At 44.0% G+C, this 17,055-nt stretch overlaps 2 protein-coding genes across 2 annotated transcripts in view; both read right to left on the bottom strand.

The window, feature by feature from the left end:
• Positions 1 to 17,055, bottom strand: part of Gclm (glutamate-cysteine ligase modifier subunit) — a 262,266-nt gene that overhangs the window by 118,743 nt on the left and 126,468 nt on the right. The window lies entirely within an intron of this gene.
• On the bottom strand, positions 8,595 to 15,305 carry LOC125620122 (retinal-specific phospholipid-transporting ATPase ABCA4-like). The gene is made up of 4 exons (XM_048814421.1): positions 15,189 to 15,305; positions 13,885 to 14,080; positions 9,217 to 9,422; positions 8,595 to 8,775 (listed from the first exon to the last, which is right to left on the bottom strand). The coding sequence occupies exons 2-4, from the start codon at positions 13,957 to 13,959 to the stop codon at positions 8,595 to 8,597; spliced, it is 462 nt and encodes a 153-aa protein (XP_048670378.1). The 5' UTR covers positions 13,960 to 14,080; positions 15,189 to 15,305.

The raw sequence follows: 17,055 nt of genomic DNA, 5'->3' as shown, positions 1-17,055 counted from the left end.
AGAGGGTCTTTTACCCAACCCACCAGCACCCAGAAGCCCGTATACAGGGAGGAGTGCCAAAAGAGGGTTCATGCTGTGTCTGAATGTTAGGCCAGTCAGGGAGGGGTTACGGTGGTTTTCCCATAGGTGAGAATTCTGGGGATGCTTCTCAGGCCTCAGAGACCCCTGCCCAATATCCACTGGGCCATGCTCATCTGTTCAATGGAACATAGTCATGTTGTAGTGCAATGGGGAGACAAAGAAATGTCACACAGCATAACACACCACAGAACCAATAGCTCTCATGTTCTTCCCTATCTGTTCCTCCTTTCCTTTCTGTTTTGGAGGAAACCCACATAGTTCTGGGTAGAACAAAGATGTTAACTTGAGCTGTGTTATGACAATCCCACTGGAAGAGTCTGTAGTGGCACCCCCCCCTCCACAGAAAATCTTAATTAAACTTCTCCAGAAATCTTCATCATAATTGATTTTAGGACTATCAGCAAACGAGTCTCTACAAAAGAGTTCAATATAGTTAAACTTCCTATTTTCCTGTTGTTCTATTTTATTTGGCCACTGGCCTGGAAGAGATCAGCATTCCAGGTGCTGAGTGCCACTTTTCCTAGTTTTTCACAAACATTTATCCAGTATAGTAGTTTGTAAAAGTGTGTTTGCAAATGCAAAATGTGATTTAAAAAAAAAAAAGAGACAAATCCTTTAACAAGGCCTCTGGCCTTGAGCTGGAGCCTTACAAAGGTGCCTACATTTCTAAGATAAGTTACCCACTGGGCTCCATGGTAACAGCTGGCAGGGGCAGGAAAGAAAGGGGAGAAGAAGCTCTCCCCTCTCAGGCAATGTCCTTGAAGGATTAACTTGCCCAAAACAGTTAAAGAAAAAGCTGCTTTTAAATGAACTTCTGAGCCCCTCCACTTATACACTGGGTGTAAAGTTCTGAAACTACCTGAACTTGGGGTTCAGGGGATTAATTGATTACAGCAAAAGTTGTATGCTCTGAATCTGGCTGCAGCCAAATAAAACTGTTTCCTGCTACCTTTGGTGCCCTGCCTTGTCTGTCCCCTATAAGAAGTCCACAAAGCCATCAGTTTCCTGGGGCAAGGAATGGTCTTGTAGCCTCCTGAGGCCTGTCAGATAGGTCAGAAAAGCCAGAGATTACATGGACATTTCCCATCTTCAGACTGAAGATTAGAATTTATTTAGGTTCTCTTGTAAGGGTAAAAGAAATTGAAGTTAAAGCGTAAAAGTTAAAGGGTAAAAGACCGGGTGTTGTAAAGTTTCTAAGCTGCAAGGTCTGAGTTAAAATGTAAAGGATTAGGTATTGTTAGGTTTCTATGCTACCTGCAAAACCTGAAATTTCTGTAGCTGTTAAGACAATGCTTGGAACTGCCCAGTAAATATTTCCCCTGACTATTTGGTTGTTTAATAACTGAAGGGCTCTGTGTGGTCGCACGTAGGCATTGCAGGGCCTGGACCAATCAGTTTAAATGTAACCCCCTCCTTAGAAATGACCTATCACTCCCGCCTGACCTGTTCCCGCCAATGTATGTACTAATCAAGTCTAAGAATTGTTGCTTGACTTTCCCGCGGTGTATGATGATTTGTTCTGATGTATACAAAGCCCTCCGCCCTCCCCAAAAAGTGTACTTAAGCAGTGCTCAGCCCCTGCTCGGGGCTCTGGGCTGCTTTCCCTTCTTGAGTGGGCATGGAGCCCCAGCATGCTGGTTCAATAAATCCCTTTCTGCCAATTGCATGAGTGGTCACTTGGTGGTCTCTTTCTCCGACGCTTCGCCGGACCCTTACACTCTGACCAAAGAACAAGTCAACTGAACAGGTGAAATGTAGAAAAAAATATGAAGAGCAAGTTCCCCAGCCAAGTCCTCAATGGTGGTCCCTGCAAAGCATGTGCAGAAGAATTTGCTACCCCCATTTGCTACCCCTCTGTGCTCAGAGGTCTCCCTGTAGTTTGGACGTCCTTGGAGAGATTTCAGGGTGTCTCTCTGCGAAAAGAATAGATTCTCTAGCTCTATGTCTACATAAAGCACTTAAAAAAAAAATCTCAGCCCAGTTCTTGTCCACACAGTTGTCAGATCTATAACTTCCTATGGATCCACATTCCCAGGATGCTGGCTTGGCCTCAAAAATACTGTCTGACTAACTACTGCATATCAAAGCAGCTCAGCTTTGCCCTTAGGCTGATGCAGCATTTCTACCACTACACTGTGATCATTTTAGAAAATTGGGAGCTATATATAGCAGCAACTAACTGCTTATTTAACATGAGAAATAAAAGGCAGATGCCCTGGCAGCTCTGCAGCCAAATGAGTTTGTATTATGAGAACAAGTTCTGCTAAAGAGAGGCAGGCAGTAGTCCTCTCTTGACTGACAGCACAGAGACAGTGAGATTCTGGAGGACAAGGAAAACTGCACCCTCCAGGACTGAGGCTGATTAGTCTGGGCTAATGAGAGGGTGGAAATGGCCCATTTTAAAACAATTAGAGAAAAGACCAGTGTTAGTTTGGGAATTCTGAACTAAGAGGTCTCTCAGGCAGTCAAAAGTCAATTTCAGGAGTCCTCTCTTGGCCAGAAAGCCTGACTGACTCTGGGGATTCATTTCTGCACCAATTTTGCATGTACTGGGGAGCATGTCAAAGACACTTGTAGAACCAGTTTGATCCAAGTTCTTTTGGAGTAGGAAAAGCCCCTTTTAGATAATGAAAACATCTTTCTGAACAGTGAAGGATTAGCTCCCCCCTTTCTGATTCTTCTCAAACAGTAAGAAAAGGAAGGTGAGTGAAATGGTCACCTGGTTTTCCTCTCACTTGTAAATAAAGGGGACCATGGGCTGAACTGGCTTTTCATGGACTTTTAGGGCAGATTAATCAAGTAGGATTGGTGAAGAGGGACCGTTAGGGAGGTCATGGTGGCAATTACTGGTACTCTCGCCCCTGCACTTTGAGCTTTACATTAACCTTTTTAGTATTTGGAGCCAAAAGGTAAAGCAGACTTCCTCAGAGAGCAGGCTGGGCTGCTACAGACCCTCCAGAGGCAATACATGCCGGGGGGAGCCCCAGGCTCTCACCACAGCCTTCTTCAGCTCGGCGGTCATTCGGTCCTGCCAGGCAAAGCACAAGATGTGCGGCAAATAGAGGGTAAAGTAGATGACGCCACTGCAGGCTGCTGCCAGGCTGGCCTTGGAGAAGAAGGTGCTGAGCAGGAAGCACTGCATGATCGTGGCAGTGGAGAAGGTCAACAGGAACAGGAAGATAATGAACGGATTGCTGTAATGTAGGATTCTTCCATGCTGAAACCAAAGAGATCTCGGGTCAGTAATTGCCACCCATGCCCAGGGTGCCATCCCATTCAGGGGTGACCTGTGTGCAGTGATGCCAAGGCCTCCAGAGCCTCCGCCCAGGAGGGGTCTCTCCCCGTGCCTGTTTTTAGTGCCTACATTTCCACAACTCACCCTCTATTCTCGGAGTTCCTTAATCTCAAACATGCCATTTCCCTGGGGAGGGGTGCCACATTAGGCTGCCTCTCAGTCATGGGCAGTGCTACAGAAAATTAACTGAGAGATCATTAAGCTGAGCTGGCTCCAGTGTTTCGGATTTCTATATAAGCAAACCAATCCCAACTCCAAGTAAGGGTCACTTAATCAGAAATTGTCTAGGGACTTTAACCAATCGAATATTTTCTTTTTCTATGTCTTGCTTCCCTATCTCTTGAGTGGAGCCCTGATTCACTGAGGAATCACTGTTTGCTCAGATAAACTCTTAAAAATTTTAATGTGCTTAAGTTTATCACTTAGCAGCAATTATTATAGGTTAAGTAAGCAAATCCCAGGTGCAAAGGGGATGGTGTGGAGAAACGTGCTACAGCAAGGGAAGAAGACCTGGGTCAGGGTGCTTGAGGCACCAATAGCACCCTGGAGGAACTAAGTAGATGAGGACAGAGAGGGAGTGGGAAGCCCTCTCAAAACAAGCTTTGATATTTTTCTGGGGCCTGGCCTGCTGACTGGACCATTTGTACTTGTATCTGAGGTTTGCCAAAACCATATGTGAAATGTCAGTAATGAATCTAGATCACTTGGAAGTGGATGGGCCCTCCTCATTCATGACTATCATACAAATACTTTTCACAGAACTTGCTTGCAGTATTCAGTATCTTTCACATTGGTCATGTAGAAAATAGGAGCAAACTAGCAACTCTCACTAAGTGAGTTACTGCCCAGTCACATTATAAGGCTAAATGTTTAAATGTACTAGACTTTCTTCACTGTTCTTCACTCTAGCAACCTATGAGGAGTTTAACCCTTTGGATATAACTCCACAAATAGATGATCCTGTGCTTTTCTCAGGAATACAAATGTACAAATGGGTTCATCTCATAAATTAATTCTGGTCTATTTGTGGTGGTTCCATGAAGCCCTGGGTTCTTCTCAGTAGACAAGAGAGACCAATCAGCAGTATCTGTCATGAACATGGAAGAGTTGATTGGAACAGGTGTGCCTCTTACTGCTGTGGCCACCATTTCTCCTTCATGTCCTTAAGCCTACTGGGCACTAAAGGAAGAGATTGAAAAAAAGAGGTGTGTGTAGCAAAGGAAGGTGGAAGGGAGCTGTGCTTAATTAGAACAAATGTCTGAGGAAGTCTAAATAAAAATCAAAATTAGGACTCAACACCCCTGATTTTATATGTCAAAAGTACTCCACGTCACACTAGAAAGGGCCACACCCTTTCTTTAATCACATGCAAAAGTAAGTCTATGGCCGAACATGCGGCTTTTGACTATAAGAACTTTAGGACAGTTGTTTCTGTTCTTAGAAGAATGAAATCAATTTCTTGTCCCAGCCCAAAGCAAAATCCCACAAACGCCCAGGCTGTGTAATTTCTCACTGACTTCAGCCAGGGATGTAAGTCATTTGGCCAGCACTACTATTTCACTGGCTTTGACTTTTACCAATGACCACTGTTTTATGTTGTTGTTCCTAGCAGCTTGCATAACAATGGAACCTTCCATTGTCTTTGCTTCCAGCTTCTTTCCTGAGTTGTTGAGTTGGGGAGGAAGGAACAAGGGAAGATGGGAAAGTCATTTAAAAGAAAACCCTACTTTTGTAGAATGCTCAGCTTATCACTGGAGTAATATTCTGATTTTCACAAGGAGGAACCTTTGTGCTAGAAACTCTTCACGACCATTCTTTACCTCATGTCCTAGCTTTGAAATCCAAATAGTCCATTCTTAGGAAGGCAGTTCTCCATGAGAACTCCATGAGAACATAGCAACAAGTCAGGCAAAGCCTCACAGGTGTTCAGTCAGATGTTTACATATTGACTCCTTTAGTTCTTTTTTTTAATATTTATTTTTTTGGTTGTAGTTGGACATATACCTTTATTTTACTTATTTATTTTTTTATGTGGTGCTGAGCATCGAACCCAGGGCTTCGCAAGTGCTAGATGAGCACTCTCCCCTGAGCCACAACCCCAGCCCCTGACTCCTTTAGTTCTGAGAACACAAATTATCTAGGCACTGGGGAATAAGCAGACCCAAGGATGGGATAAAAGAAGTTGCTGACAAGTTGGTCCCCTCATCTCTGTAGTGCTCTGGTCCCATTTGCAAATTTAAAGCCACGTCCAGGTGGAATCAGGTTGTTTGAGATTGACTTCTATCCACCTTAGCACTGGTTTTCATTCAACTTTAGCATTGGGTTTGGCCAAGGCCACAGCTCACTGGATTACAATGTAACACTATAAAACAAAATCCCTGAGATTTAGGAATTTTATTATAAAGAGAATGGACAGGATTCTTGTTTAAATGGATATGTTAGTTGGACGGGAAATATGATGGAACATTCTTGGATCAGGGAGATTCCAGGTATGGTCCAGTATGGGATGGGAGACACTCAACAAGTCTGTGGATCACTACACTATTGCATAGGACAGAGGAACACTCACTACAAGATGGTGAAGATTTTTTTTTTTTTGAGCCACTACCCCAGTCCCCAAATACCATCCTTTAAAGCAGAGATGTTTTGATGATTTTATAGGGAGCACATTTTTTTTAAAATTTTGTGAAGCCATGAGTGTTATAGCCATGATGATGACTAATAAATAGTCCAGGGCCCTTGCACTAATACCACTGAAAGGGCATTTCACTTTCAGCTATAGCCAGTTGTTGGAATGATAGTCTCAGGAAAAAAGTTCCTGAACTCATTCTATGTGTGCAAAGAGAACACCCTTTTGAACACATAATCACCCTGTGCTGGCTTCTCTTAATAGCAGCCTCTCCAGAGAGGCATGGAATGGGGCTGAAAAATCTGTGTAGTCAGGGGCAGGAAGGTGTCATGATACACTCCTTGAGGGAGGCTTTCTCTCTCTGAGAATCTTCTACCTTGGCTGAAAGGGCTGGGAAGCTGGATGTCATGCTATCCTTGGTAGCCAGATGACTAATAGGTGCAAGTTCATTAACAGGAGGAAAGGTATAAGGAACAAAACTGTTTACAAATTTCTAGGCCTTTTCCATTTGGCTTACCATGATGAATATCATTAGGAGAAAGATGCTCATGGACATGATAGAGAAGCTGTCCAGGAACCAGGTACACCAAATCACTGCATTGGAGACACCCTGGTTTTTCAAGGTTTCCTTCAGCCTCAACTCCTTTTCCAAAACGATGCCCTTTACAGTCATGGAGACGGAGTAGATCCATGCCAGCACCATGAAGATAGGGAAACAGCGGTTCAGGATGATCATAAAACTAAAGGAAGAGGAGAGAGGCAGAATAATAGAGTATCCTGTATCTGATGGAGATAGAGTAAATACTTGTCAAAGGAATAGAGTGAAAAGGAAGAAGAAAAAAATCTCCATTGGGCATTCAGTGGGCTGGATCCTTTAATACATTCCATATTTTTCCAGAAGCATTACTTTCTCTTTTGAGAAAGACAGTGGCTTTCTGGTTACCTGTAGATAAACAGTCTACAGGTAAATGGGTAAGTAAATCACATATATATGTCACATAATATAGGTCTAGATCTTCCCTATAAGGACTAATGTGAAAAGATTTGATGATGTAGGCTGTGATTGGAAGAGAGAGGTACATGTAAACTGGCAATGAAGACCAGGATGGTGGAGCACAACCAAGGGGAACTGAAGGAGGTGAGATGGACAATTGGGAAGTCAGTCAGCCCTGCGCTATCTGCCTGAAAGGTTATATTCTGGTTTATCTTAGTTATGGGGAAAGAGGCATAAATATAACCAATCAGTGTGGCCTTTTTGGATGACAGTTGACCAATCAATAAATCAGTGATCCAATAGCCACTGATTCTACCAGCCATGCAGAGGTAGAGTAGATCCTTGAATATATACTCCAGCAAGCAGGATAAATTTGCTATATTGGAATTATTTTCACGTTTCTCTGTGTGTAACATTCTAGAAAAGCCTTTGGGATTATTATTATCGAAAACTGTTGGGTGTTGACACAAGAAAGGCCTGATTCCAGGGTACACATGTTCACTTAAAACGGCCCCAGGGAGAGAATCATGCATTCATAAAGCATGCTCATTCAAGAATGGCCACCAGAGGACTTTCCCATACTGAATGACCCCAAACTCAATGTCACCCCACACTCACCCACTTTCCATTCTGATCCTAAATGTGGACCTGCGCTTTTGCCCTTGGCTCTACTTCCCATCTCTGCCTTTTGTCCAAACCCACACTAACTGCAGAACAGTCTCTGTTATCTCACTGGTTTTCCACAGAGCTATGGCTGAAGAACTGATTGGACTAGAATGTTGAGAGAGGGCTTCCTGTGTTCCATACTTGGCTTCTCCAGCTGGCAGTTTGACTCTTACTTTCTTCAAGGTTGTTCATGCTTCTCTCTTTCCTGAACCCCAGAGATACACACATCCACTCTGGTGAACTTCCCAATCTCCCTCCCCCAACCCTTGGAGTTGAATCCATAAACCAACTGTAGTTCTGTACTATTGTCCTGTAAATGTTTCTGACCCCATCTGCCAGGATCAATGTGTCCTCCCATCTCCTCTCCAGCTTTTTCTCACTCTCTATCACCCTCTAATTCTATGTTCAGTAAAACAGTATAGATATGACAGGCCTGGGGATTGAGGGGACCAGGGGAGGAGACCGACCCATCCAATGCATTCCTCCACATTTTCATTAAGCATACATTGTGGGAATGTTAATTACGGAAACAACTGCATTACTCTGAGGCTCCTAGGAGCCAGACCTACTTGCTATGCAGAATCCAAATCTGCTGATTTGGCAATCAGTGGGCAAACACACTGACAAGAACCCATCTAATATAGGTGGTGGGAAATTTAGATAGCCTTCATATCTCCTTCCCCAAACTCACTTCCAAGGCTTTAAGTTTCACCTTCTCTTTTGCACTTCCAACATCAGCTCTTTCCCTTCTTCCTTCACTTTCTCCTTTACCCCTGCCTGGAGCTGGGGGCCAGCTTAGTCACAGCTCTATTCTCTTTAATCTGGACCCAGTCCCCAGGGTTCTCTCTGGAGACACTGAATCTTTGGGAGCATGCACCCAACCCTAGAACCCACTAGCTTTTCAAGGAGGAGGATGGGTCGCCTGGGACTCACGAGTCATCTACGAAGCAGGGGTAAGGCATTTGCTGGAGATAGACTCCTACTGGAACTTCCACCTGGGCCTGACTCCTTGTGATCCCCTGCTCAACCATGTCCTGCAGATAGGCAAAGCCTCCCCAGATGTACCGGAAATCTTCCACAGGATCTGCCCTGGGGCCAGAATCCCAGTACCTAAGAAGACATAGGAGGGAGAAACAGAGGATGTGACTGGGAATGAGCAGCTTACCTACTCCCCATGCACAAGTGACTCAGGACTCACTCTCTGAATATCTTTCTCCTAAATGTTCCCAAACTATTCAGTTCTGCTTTCTAGGTCATAGTTTAAATCTCAAAGCTGTGCGCCACAGCAAGACTCTGTAATCACTTTTGTTCAAGGACTCTATTTTTTTTTTTTTTTTTTTGTGGTGCTGGGGATTGAACCCAGGGCCTTGTACATGCAAGGCAAGCACTCTACCAACTGAGCTACATCCCCAACCCTCAAGGACTCAACTTTGAGCTGTACAAACATATCTTATTTTCTCTTGCATAACAATTGTATTTATTAGTAGACCGAGTCCAGCCTCAATCCCACTGACTTTGGAGGAGCCCACTGAGCCCTGCCTGAAATGTTACCTGTCTTTGATCTTATTGGTTTTCTCCACCACATCTATATCCATCCGGATCTTGTACTTCACATGGGGTGGTAGGGAGCTGGTCCAGGGATACATGTCGGGGAATACCACAGCAGCCCAGAATCTGTTTTCCTCCAGCAGGGAGAGGGCTCTTTGGGTGAGCTGAATTTCATCATCATAGCTTTCAAACTTATCCAGGACCAGGCACTGCAGATAATCACAAGAGCCAATGGACTTTGAGGAGCATCAGCTGCAGAGACTCAAAATACAGAGGATAAGATGCTGCCACAGGAAATGAGTGAAAGGCAAAGAGACCTATAAACTGAACGTTTTCTTAACTCTGGGTCTAGTGTTAATTTCTCAGTGTGTCTAAACATGGGGATTCCCAGGGGGCTTTTAAATGCTGACTTGCTCTTCTCCCTGAGGGTTGTACTGTCTAGCTGTTCAAGTTGTTAAAATATGCAAGTCCTCAGAATGACAAAAATATAGCTCTCACTCCCTAGCATGGGGATGCAAGGGAGTAGGGACATAGTGCACACAGGCTGCTCAGAAGATCAGAAAAGCCTAATGATAAAAGAGTTTTAAAGAGAAAGAGAGAGATTGATTCTGAGCATTGAACCTTCCCAACTCACTCCAAACACACAGGATTGACAGCTGAGCGATAAACCGGGAGGAGGAAAGAAAGAACAAACAGTGAAAATGATTTCACCTGAGAAATCATTTTCAATTACAGTTTGATGACAAGAAACACTAACAGAGGGGTTTCCCTCATATGTCTATTTTCTCCTCCTGGAAGAGGAAAAAAAAAATGCATCCACAAAAGAGCAAACCTCAGAATTTCTTTGAGTTTGACTGCGAGAGTTTGCTCACTTGTACAGACTGTTAAAACATGTTTATTGTACTGGCATTGGTTTTTTCCCTAACCATTTGTTCCTATAATACTTTTGGGGTGCTAGTGTCCGTATTTCTTTCTTAGAATACACAAGAGGTCACATGGCCTTGTCGTGATGAATTTCTTCCTGAGAATATGCTATGTGCCAGACACTCTCTGATTACTGGACTCCATGGGATGTTCAGTATGGAGGGCCTCACCTTAAGGAAGGGATTTTAGCCCTTCTAGCAACTGAAAAGTATCTATTAAATCACTGTCACTTTCTATATAGACAAAAGGCTTAAAGATTTGAGCTTGGTTTCTATTCAATATCATAATCAGTGCCACCTTGATTTGAGTGACATCATTTTCAAAAGTGCATTTGCTTAATTTTCCTTAATAGATTATTTTTTCTTTTTTGGAACAGTCAGGGATACAGGAACAGAGGCTGGCATAGGAAGAAATGTTCAGTTTTCTTTAGTACAAGCTCAATTACTGAAAAAAGAGTCCCATGCCGGCCTTAATCTACCTATGCAGTGACACACTTGCTTCCCTGTCCTGGAGAGACCTTCAGAGTCACCAGGGAAGGATTTTCATGGCCTTTCTGCTACTGAGGGATCCTCAGGGTGGGGGTAGAGGGATTGCCAAGTTCCTCCAGACTTTCCAAAACATAAGAACAAAAGCAGAGCAATCCAGGGCAGATCACAGTGACTTTTTGCTTCTTCACCCAACTATCTTGTCTTTTTAGTTCCTTACCACCTCACTTTCCTCCTCCCTACCTCTAAGGTCAGAAAGATCAGAAACCACATTATCATACCTGCTGGAGTTCTTCCACCATCAAATTCCCTCTGAGGAATCCCTGGGGGAGGCCACTGACCTATGACCAGGTGGCCTTTACTCAGAGGCCCTGAGAATGTCCTGGTGGCAGGATATAATTAGCAGTTTTGTGATCTCATTTGTGGAAGGGGCTGATTTAGATGAGGTCTGTCTGATTGTATTTTGTTTAAAAGTTAACGTTTATTAATTACTTATTATATGACAGGCTTTGTCTCAATTAGCTCTTTTAATTCTCAAAACAAGCCTGCTGGTTAAGTACTATTAATATCCCCATTTTATAGAGATGGAACCTGAGGAAAAAGTAGTAGAAATTTGAGCCCAGGGAACATCAGGGTCTGGAGACTGAATTCTTAACTATTTGAGTAATTAATATTTATTAAGTATCTGTTGGGTGCCTGGTGCTACATTAAGCATAAGCTACCTGTTTTTATTTTTTTGAAAGCAATCCTTCAAGAAAATAAGACCTTTATATCAAGACACAAATAATCAAGTCAAAAAAAGTTAAGATGGGGATTTGGAAGATGGCGGCGAGGGGAGTGCATTACCCCCGTGTGCTGCTTCACTGTGTGGGAGTATGACAAGTCAGGACGGCTAAAGGATATCTTGTTAGGAATTTCCAGCAATAGTGGGGTGCTCCGGAACCTGGAGGAAGGATTTCCATCGCACGAGGATCGGCTACGGGGACTCAAACGCGAGAGGTTTGTCGCACGGAGGGTAACTGCTTATTCAGCAAATCGCCCCGCGGCTAGAGTCTGCAGTGTGCGCTGGGATAGAGACGCAGGGTTACAGCGCTGCAGTTTCTGCCAGCCGCGCAAGCACCGTACTCAGGGCTGAATTCTGGGTTCCAGACGGGGTAAGGAAGCGGTCCTGCTCGGTTCTACACACCGGTCAGTCCACAGAGGAGGCCAGCAGCCACCATCTTGGTAAACTGACGTCACGTCCCCTGTTTTCGACTGACCGCAACTCATTCAGCCATAGATCAGGTAATTCCAGGCTACAATTCGCCTGTGGCTTGCAAACAGATTGCTAGGGTTCTGCGCCTGGGCTGTCTCTTGAACCTGAGCCTANTTCAGATAACTTGAGAATGGCTTTGTAATTCTCTAAACTTTGATGCTGCTGCTGCCATGTTCGGCACCTTTTGAGAAGTCACCTGTGAAGTGTGTGCTAACACTTCCAGGGTCATGGAGAGGGAGGATCATATCCCTAGGGAACTCTTAGTGGCTGTAGGGCAGCAGGGAGTCCTCAAAGGCACCCAGGAAAGCACAGCCAGGTTCCTCCTCAGTAGGCAGTCTTCCTCAGGACCCACACATCTGAGATAGGAGGGTTGCTGGTTCCAGAGACTCTCAGTTCATTTCCTCCTTTATGGCTTAAACATCTACCTTCTGATGGTTTTAGATGACACCAGGCCGCAGAGCTCATTGGTGGCAAGATCAGGCCTTAGATGGAGATATTCCCTGGAGATGTGAAGCTGAGAATTTGAAAATGACTCTAACTGAATTGGACAGGGGTCTGAAAGGTGTGAAGAGAGAGCCACAGAGTAAATGAAAGAGGAGTAAATGACTAAACCTATGTTAAAGCAGAAGGGACATTTGAGGACTGAGACTCAAAGAATGAATGAGTAGATGGAGAAAAGGGAAGAAGTCCCTTCAGGTTTTATTAGTTTTAGCGGTTTTTCTACCTCATTTTTCTTCTTTTCGTGAAACACCCTCACCCAGTTTATGGTAATCCTGTTCTTAGTAATGCTCCCCATGGTGGACATATAACCCAGGCCTCCTACTTGGAGTATACTCACCTGAGGGGGACAGGGATAGTTATGGGAACCTGGCCAGGAGGGGAGTTCTCTGGGTACTGTTTGTGCTGTGGGGAAGCCATTCCCTCTTTCTGTGGAATTTCTGGTGTAAGAATGACCATTGAGGACTGCCAGAAGCTGAGCCACCTCCAATGGAGAGGCACTGGCCAAGTGCTTTGGGAATTGCATATTAAGATTTTAAATGAGGGAGTGATGCAAGCAGATGTGCATCTGGAATGTAGCTCTGGTGTCAGTGTGAAGAAATGCTTGAGCCAGCAGAGACAGGACTCTGGAGTCCAGGGCAGCCATGGGCTAGCACAGAGACGACAAGGCTTCTAATCCTCAGAGATCCCAGAAAACAGAGACAGAATTGAGAGATATTTAGGAGGTGGAGGAGACAAAGCTCAGGCGACACTGAAGCCAGGTACAATCAGATTTGGATTCTGCTCCACACTCCTAAAAGCTTTGGGATCTTATTCAACATCCTTAGCCTTCAGCTTCTGCATCTGTAAACTGGAAGTGATAATGCAGGGCACTTTATGGAGCCGTGAGGATTCTAGGAGGCTACTATAGGCAAAAGCATGAAGCACAGTGTTCAGCATGGAGTAACACTCAAGAAAAGACTGCTCTCAGGTGGAGATGAAGAAGGAAGAAAATTAAGTGTGATTCTAAAATACTGAGCTTGAGAATTTGAGCAAATGTTGATGATGCTAATCAGGACAGGAAATGCAGAAGGATAGGTTTGATAAGGAGGGAGGTGAGTTTGTTTCTTTAACTTGTTGCGTCTGATATGCTTGTAGAATGGTGGGGAAGAAGCTGCCAGCAAGCAGCTAGCCTCAGGACTTCAGGTTTGGTGGACCCTGGTCAATAGATGGTCAGTGCAGCCATGGTAGACAGGACAGATACAGGACAGATACAAGGGAGGAAGAGCCAGTCAAGGAGTCACAGAGCACTTAGGAAGCAGGAGATATGAAAAGGAAATCTTTTTAAGTGTGGAGAAGGTATTAGATAGAGGTCAGCATCTGTTAAGCCATGAGAATTCTTGTTTCTTTACTAAGGGAAATGAAAGCCTAAACCCAAGACCACTTGACTGGTTAAGGGATCTCTGGTTCTACTCATAGGGCTGTCTTCAAGGGGCTCCCTGAGGCCCTCAGGTGGCCTGCTTCACTTACCTCCAGGTACTGATTAACCAGACGGAGGGAACGGTCAGTGATATTAAATATGTCTCTCCAGTCAAAGTTGGTCATGCCATCAGCCCGATTCTCCGGAGGACCCTTATAGAGGAAGTTCAGCAGGACCTCAGCAGTGATACCTTCTTCACCCACGTCTATTCAAAAAGTCTTTTACAGTTGGGTGTTCCAGGGTGTCCTTGGGAAGAACAAATACAGTCATAGAAATTCTGTAGGATATTTGGACTTGTTCTTATATCACTTCTAAATTTTAATGATTTGGGATGGAGACTATAAGCCTCCCTAAAAATCTAGTTACAAGGTCCCATGACCCAACAGATGCTGTCCTCTAATTAATTACAAGATATACCTATTTCTATCCCATTTTCCCCAAACACATGGACCCCTACAATAGAGAGATTACACATGTTGGGTGCAGACATAGGAGGTGGAGAATGTAAAATGATATAGATTCTCCTTTTTAATTTTAATATTTAAAATTATTTATTTATTTTGATGCTAGGGATTGAACCCAGGGTTGCTTTACCACTGAGCTACCTCCCCAGTCCTTTTTTGTTTCTGACCCAGGGTCTCTCCAAATCACTGAGGCTGTCCTCAAATGTGTGCTCCTTCTGCCTCAGCCTCCAGAGTTGCTGGAATTACAGGTGTGTACCCAACTGTACCCAGCTTTCCTTTTTAGTTTTTTATGGGGTTTTTTGGGTTATCTTTTTTAAAAAAATCTTTGCTATATAGAACTCCTTTTTCTTTTCTTTCTTTCTTTTTTTTTTTTTTGGTTGCTATTGTTTGTTTGTTTTTGAAACAGGGTCTCACTATGTTGCCCAGGCTGGCCTTAAATTCCCAGTCTTCAGTGATCCTTCTGCCTTAGCTTTTCAGTAGCTGGCACTATAGGTGTGTTGCCACGCCCGACTATAGAATCCTTGTCTCTTGACTTTGCAAAGCCACAAATGGGATCAGACAAACACACTCAACCATTTTTGCGGTAACAGAGTTGGCCCCTTAGGGAGATGCCCATTCAAATCTGAGGCCCTCAGGTGAATTCATAAAAGCAAGAAACTCAGGAAGCCACAGGTCTTGTGGTACCTTTTAGATTTCCCCCCAGAACTCGAGAAACACAATTCCTATCTAAAGTCAGTGAATCCACTTGGCAATAGCTTCCAGAACTAGTGCCTCTGGGACCTGCTTATTGTATGTTTGATCTGGCTGCACTAGGGTAACTCCTCTAGTGATTTCCTGTGAGAAGGAAACCGCCTCCCTCTTCTCCACCCTCTAGTGCAAGCCATCCTTACTCTGATCATAGTCATCTGTGTGCTGCTTTCAAAGAAATACCAGATCTGGGGTCCTACTTCCTCCCAGGCTTTGACCAGCTTCCTGAGACGTGCTAGTTCTTCAAAAGTTGAGTTGGCCTAAAACCAGATAGGGAAAGAGGCAAGAGTGAAGAGAAAAATGAGAAAGGACCTTTGGTTGTATCTTTCTTGCCCTGTTGTAACCCTTAATGTTTGGGAAAGGTTTTCCATGGTAATGTTCCCCCCGCCCCCCAATCTATTGATATTTCCTAGGACATGACAATTTCTCAGCCTTCCAGACTGACAGAATCTAATTTCTTAGTATCTCAGAGGTATTTATAATATTGATGTCATTTTCTCAGAACCTCATTAAAACTATATTGGGACTCCTAGTGATCAAATACTCTTCCTTCCTATCTGTGATGTTTCCAGGAAGCCAGAATTCAGAGAATTGTGAATCTGTTCCATTAGGGATGTAATTCAAGCATCAGGAAGGAAAACCTTATTGTAGGCGGCATAGGGAGTGAGGACCAGGCAGGGGCAGGGGAGCTGTATGTACATCTGATGGCTGTAGATGGGGGAGAAAATCCAGGATTCCACTAGCAAAAAACAAATACAGGACTCACTGGGAGGAGAGCCTGCAGATATATCCATCCCCTCCCCCTTCACACACACAGAGGCTTACACTGGAGGTCCGTGTATGAGACACAGGACCAGCTGTGGGATCTTACGTTCTTTAGTATCCTTTGCGCTGCAGGGGAGTCAGGAGTAAAGAGGATTTTTCCCATCAGTAAGGGCTTCGCTGCCCTCCAGGCTATTTTGGTTAAAGGGTTTGACTCCAGGCTCTGGATCAATGCATTACAAAAGGCGGCTGCCAGAAGAAAAGGAACAATTTTTATTTTTTTTTTTAGAAAGTCCCTTTTTCTTATGACTAAACATGGACATTACTGCATCCAAATCACACGTGTCATTCAATTTCACCCTGGAGGATTTGACAAATAACCCAAATTAGTAGGGTGTACCCCCACCAAGAGGAAGCTCATTAGTTCCTAGCAAAATGCCACACTGCTTCTAGATAATGGACTCATCGGTGAAACAAAGGATGGGGCTTTCCCTGTAGTTTATTCTGTTAGAAGGAGGCCGCTGAGAATCCTGCTTGGGATTACTGCAAGGAGCAGAGGCCAACCTCAGATGAAAGGGAAAGAAAGGCCAAACAGGTCCCCCTTGGAACCTCAGCTTTAGCCTCTATGATTTCCTTTCAATCAGCACCTTCCCTTCTTTGTTTTATGTAGCTATCTCAGGGCTCTTGTCTTTCAATTTTTAACTAAAGGGTCAACCATCTGCATTTCTTCCCCATTCCACTATGCTTTACCCTAGGAGACAATGATGATGATGATGATGATGATGATGATGATGATAATAATAATTATTAGTAGTAGTAGTAGTAGTAGTGGGGAAGGTGAGTTGCCATTGGAATGTATTTGAGTATCACACACACAGATTTTCATTGCTTTATGTTTGTAAAACAACAAAACCAAAAAATATCCCCAGCTAAGTTGACTTGCCAGGTCCCATTTGAGCTCAGCTTTTCTTTCAACTCTGGGTTGACTCCTCATTTATCATTCTCTCTTTCTCTAGAGCCTAACCCAAGTTCAGTTATATCAGTGGGAAATGTCCCCTTTGTTACCTTTCCAAGTGGGCCTCAGTGGATCATATCCAGAATATTTATTTATTTCTGAGCACCACTCTCTTTCTACAAGGGGAAGTAGACTTTCTGGGAAAAGTCTGTTTGCCCAATGCCATAAAACAACACCAAGGGAGAGTCAGTCCTAGGACTGGTTTCATTTGAAAGTGTTAAACCATCATCTTA

This window comes from Marmota marmota, unplaced genomic scaffold (assembly GCF_001458135.2).
Source record: "Marmota marmota marmota unplaced genomic scaffold, marMar, whole genome shotgun sequence".
Lineage (NCBI taxonomy): Eukaryota > Metazoa > Chordata > Mammalia > Rodentia > Sciuridae > Marmota > Marmota marmota.
Note: the sequence above shows the minus strand (reverse complement) of the source record. Positions and strands in the feature narration are given on the sequence as shown.

What these genes read in the sequence shown, in the direction of transcription:
- LOC125620122 (XM_048814421.1), bottom strand. Translation starts at nt 13,959, where the DNA reads ATGACCAACTTTGACTGGAGAGACATATTTAATATCACTGACCGTTCC. An exon ending in TGGTTAATCAGTACCTGGAG is followed by an intron (nt 9,423 to 13,884) that starts GTAAGTGAAGCA and finishes GATTATCTGCAG; the next exon opens with TGCCTGGTCCTGGATAAGTT. An exon ending in ACCAATAAGATCAAAGACAG is followed by an intron (nt 8,776 to 9,216) that starts GTAACATTTCAG and finishes ATGTCTTCTTAG; the next exon opens with GTACTGGGATTCTGGCCCCA.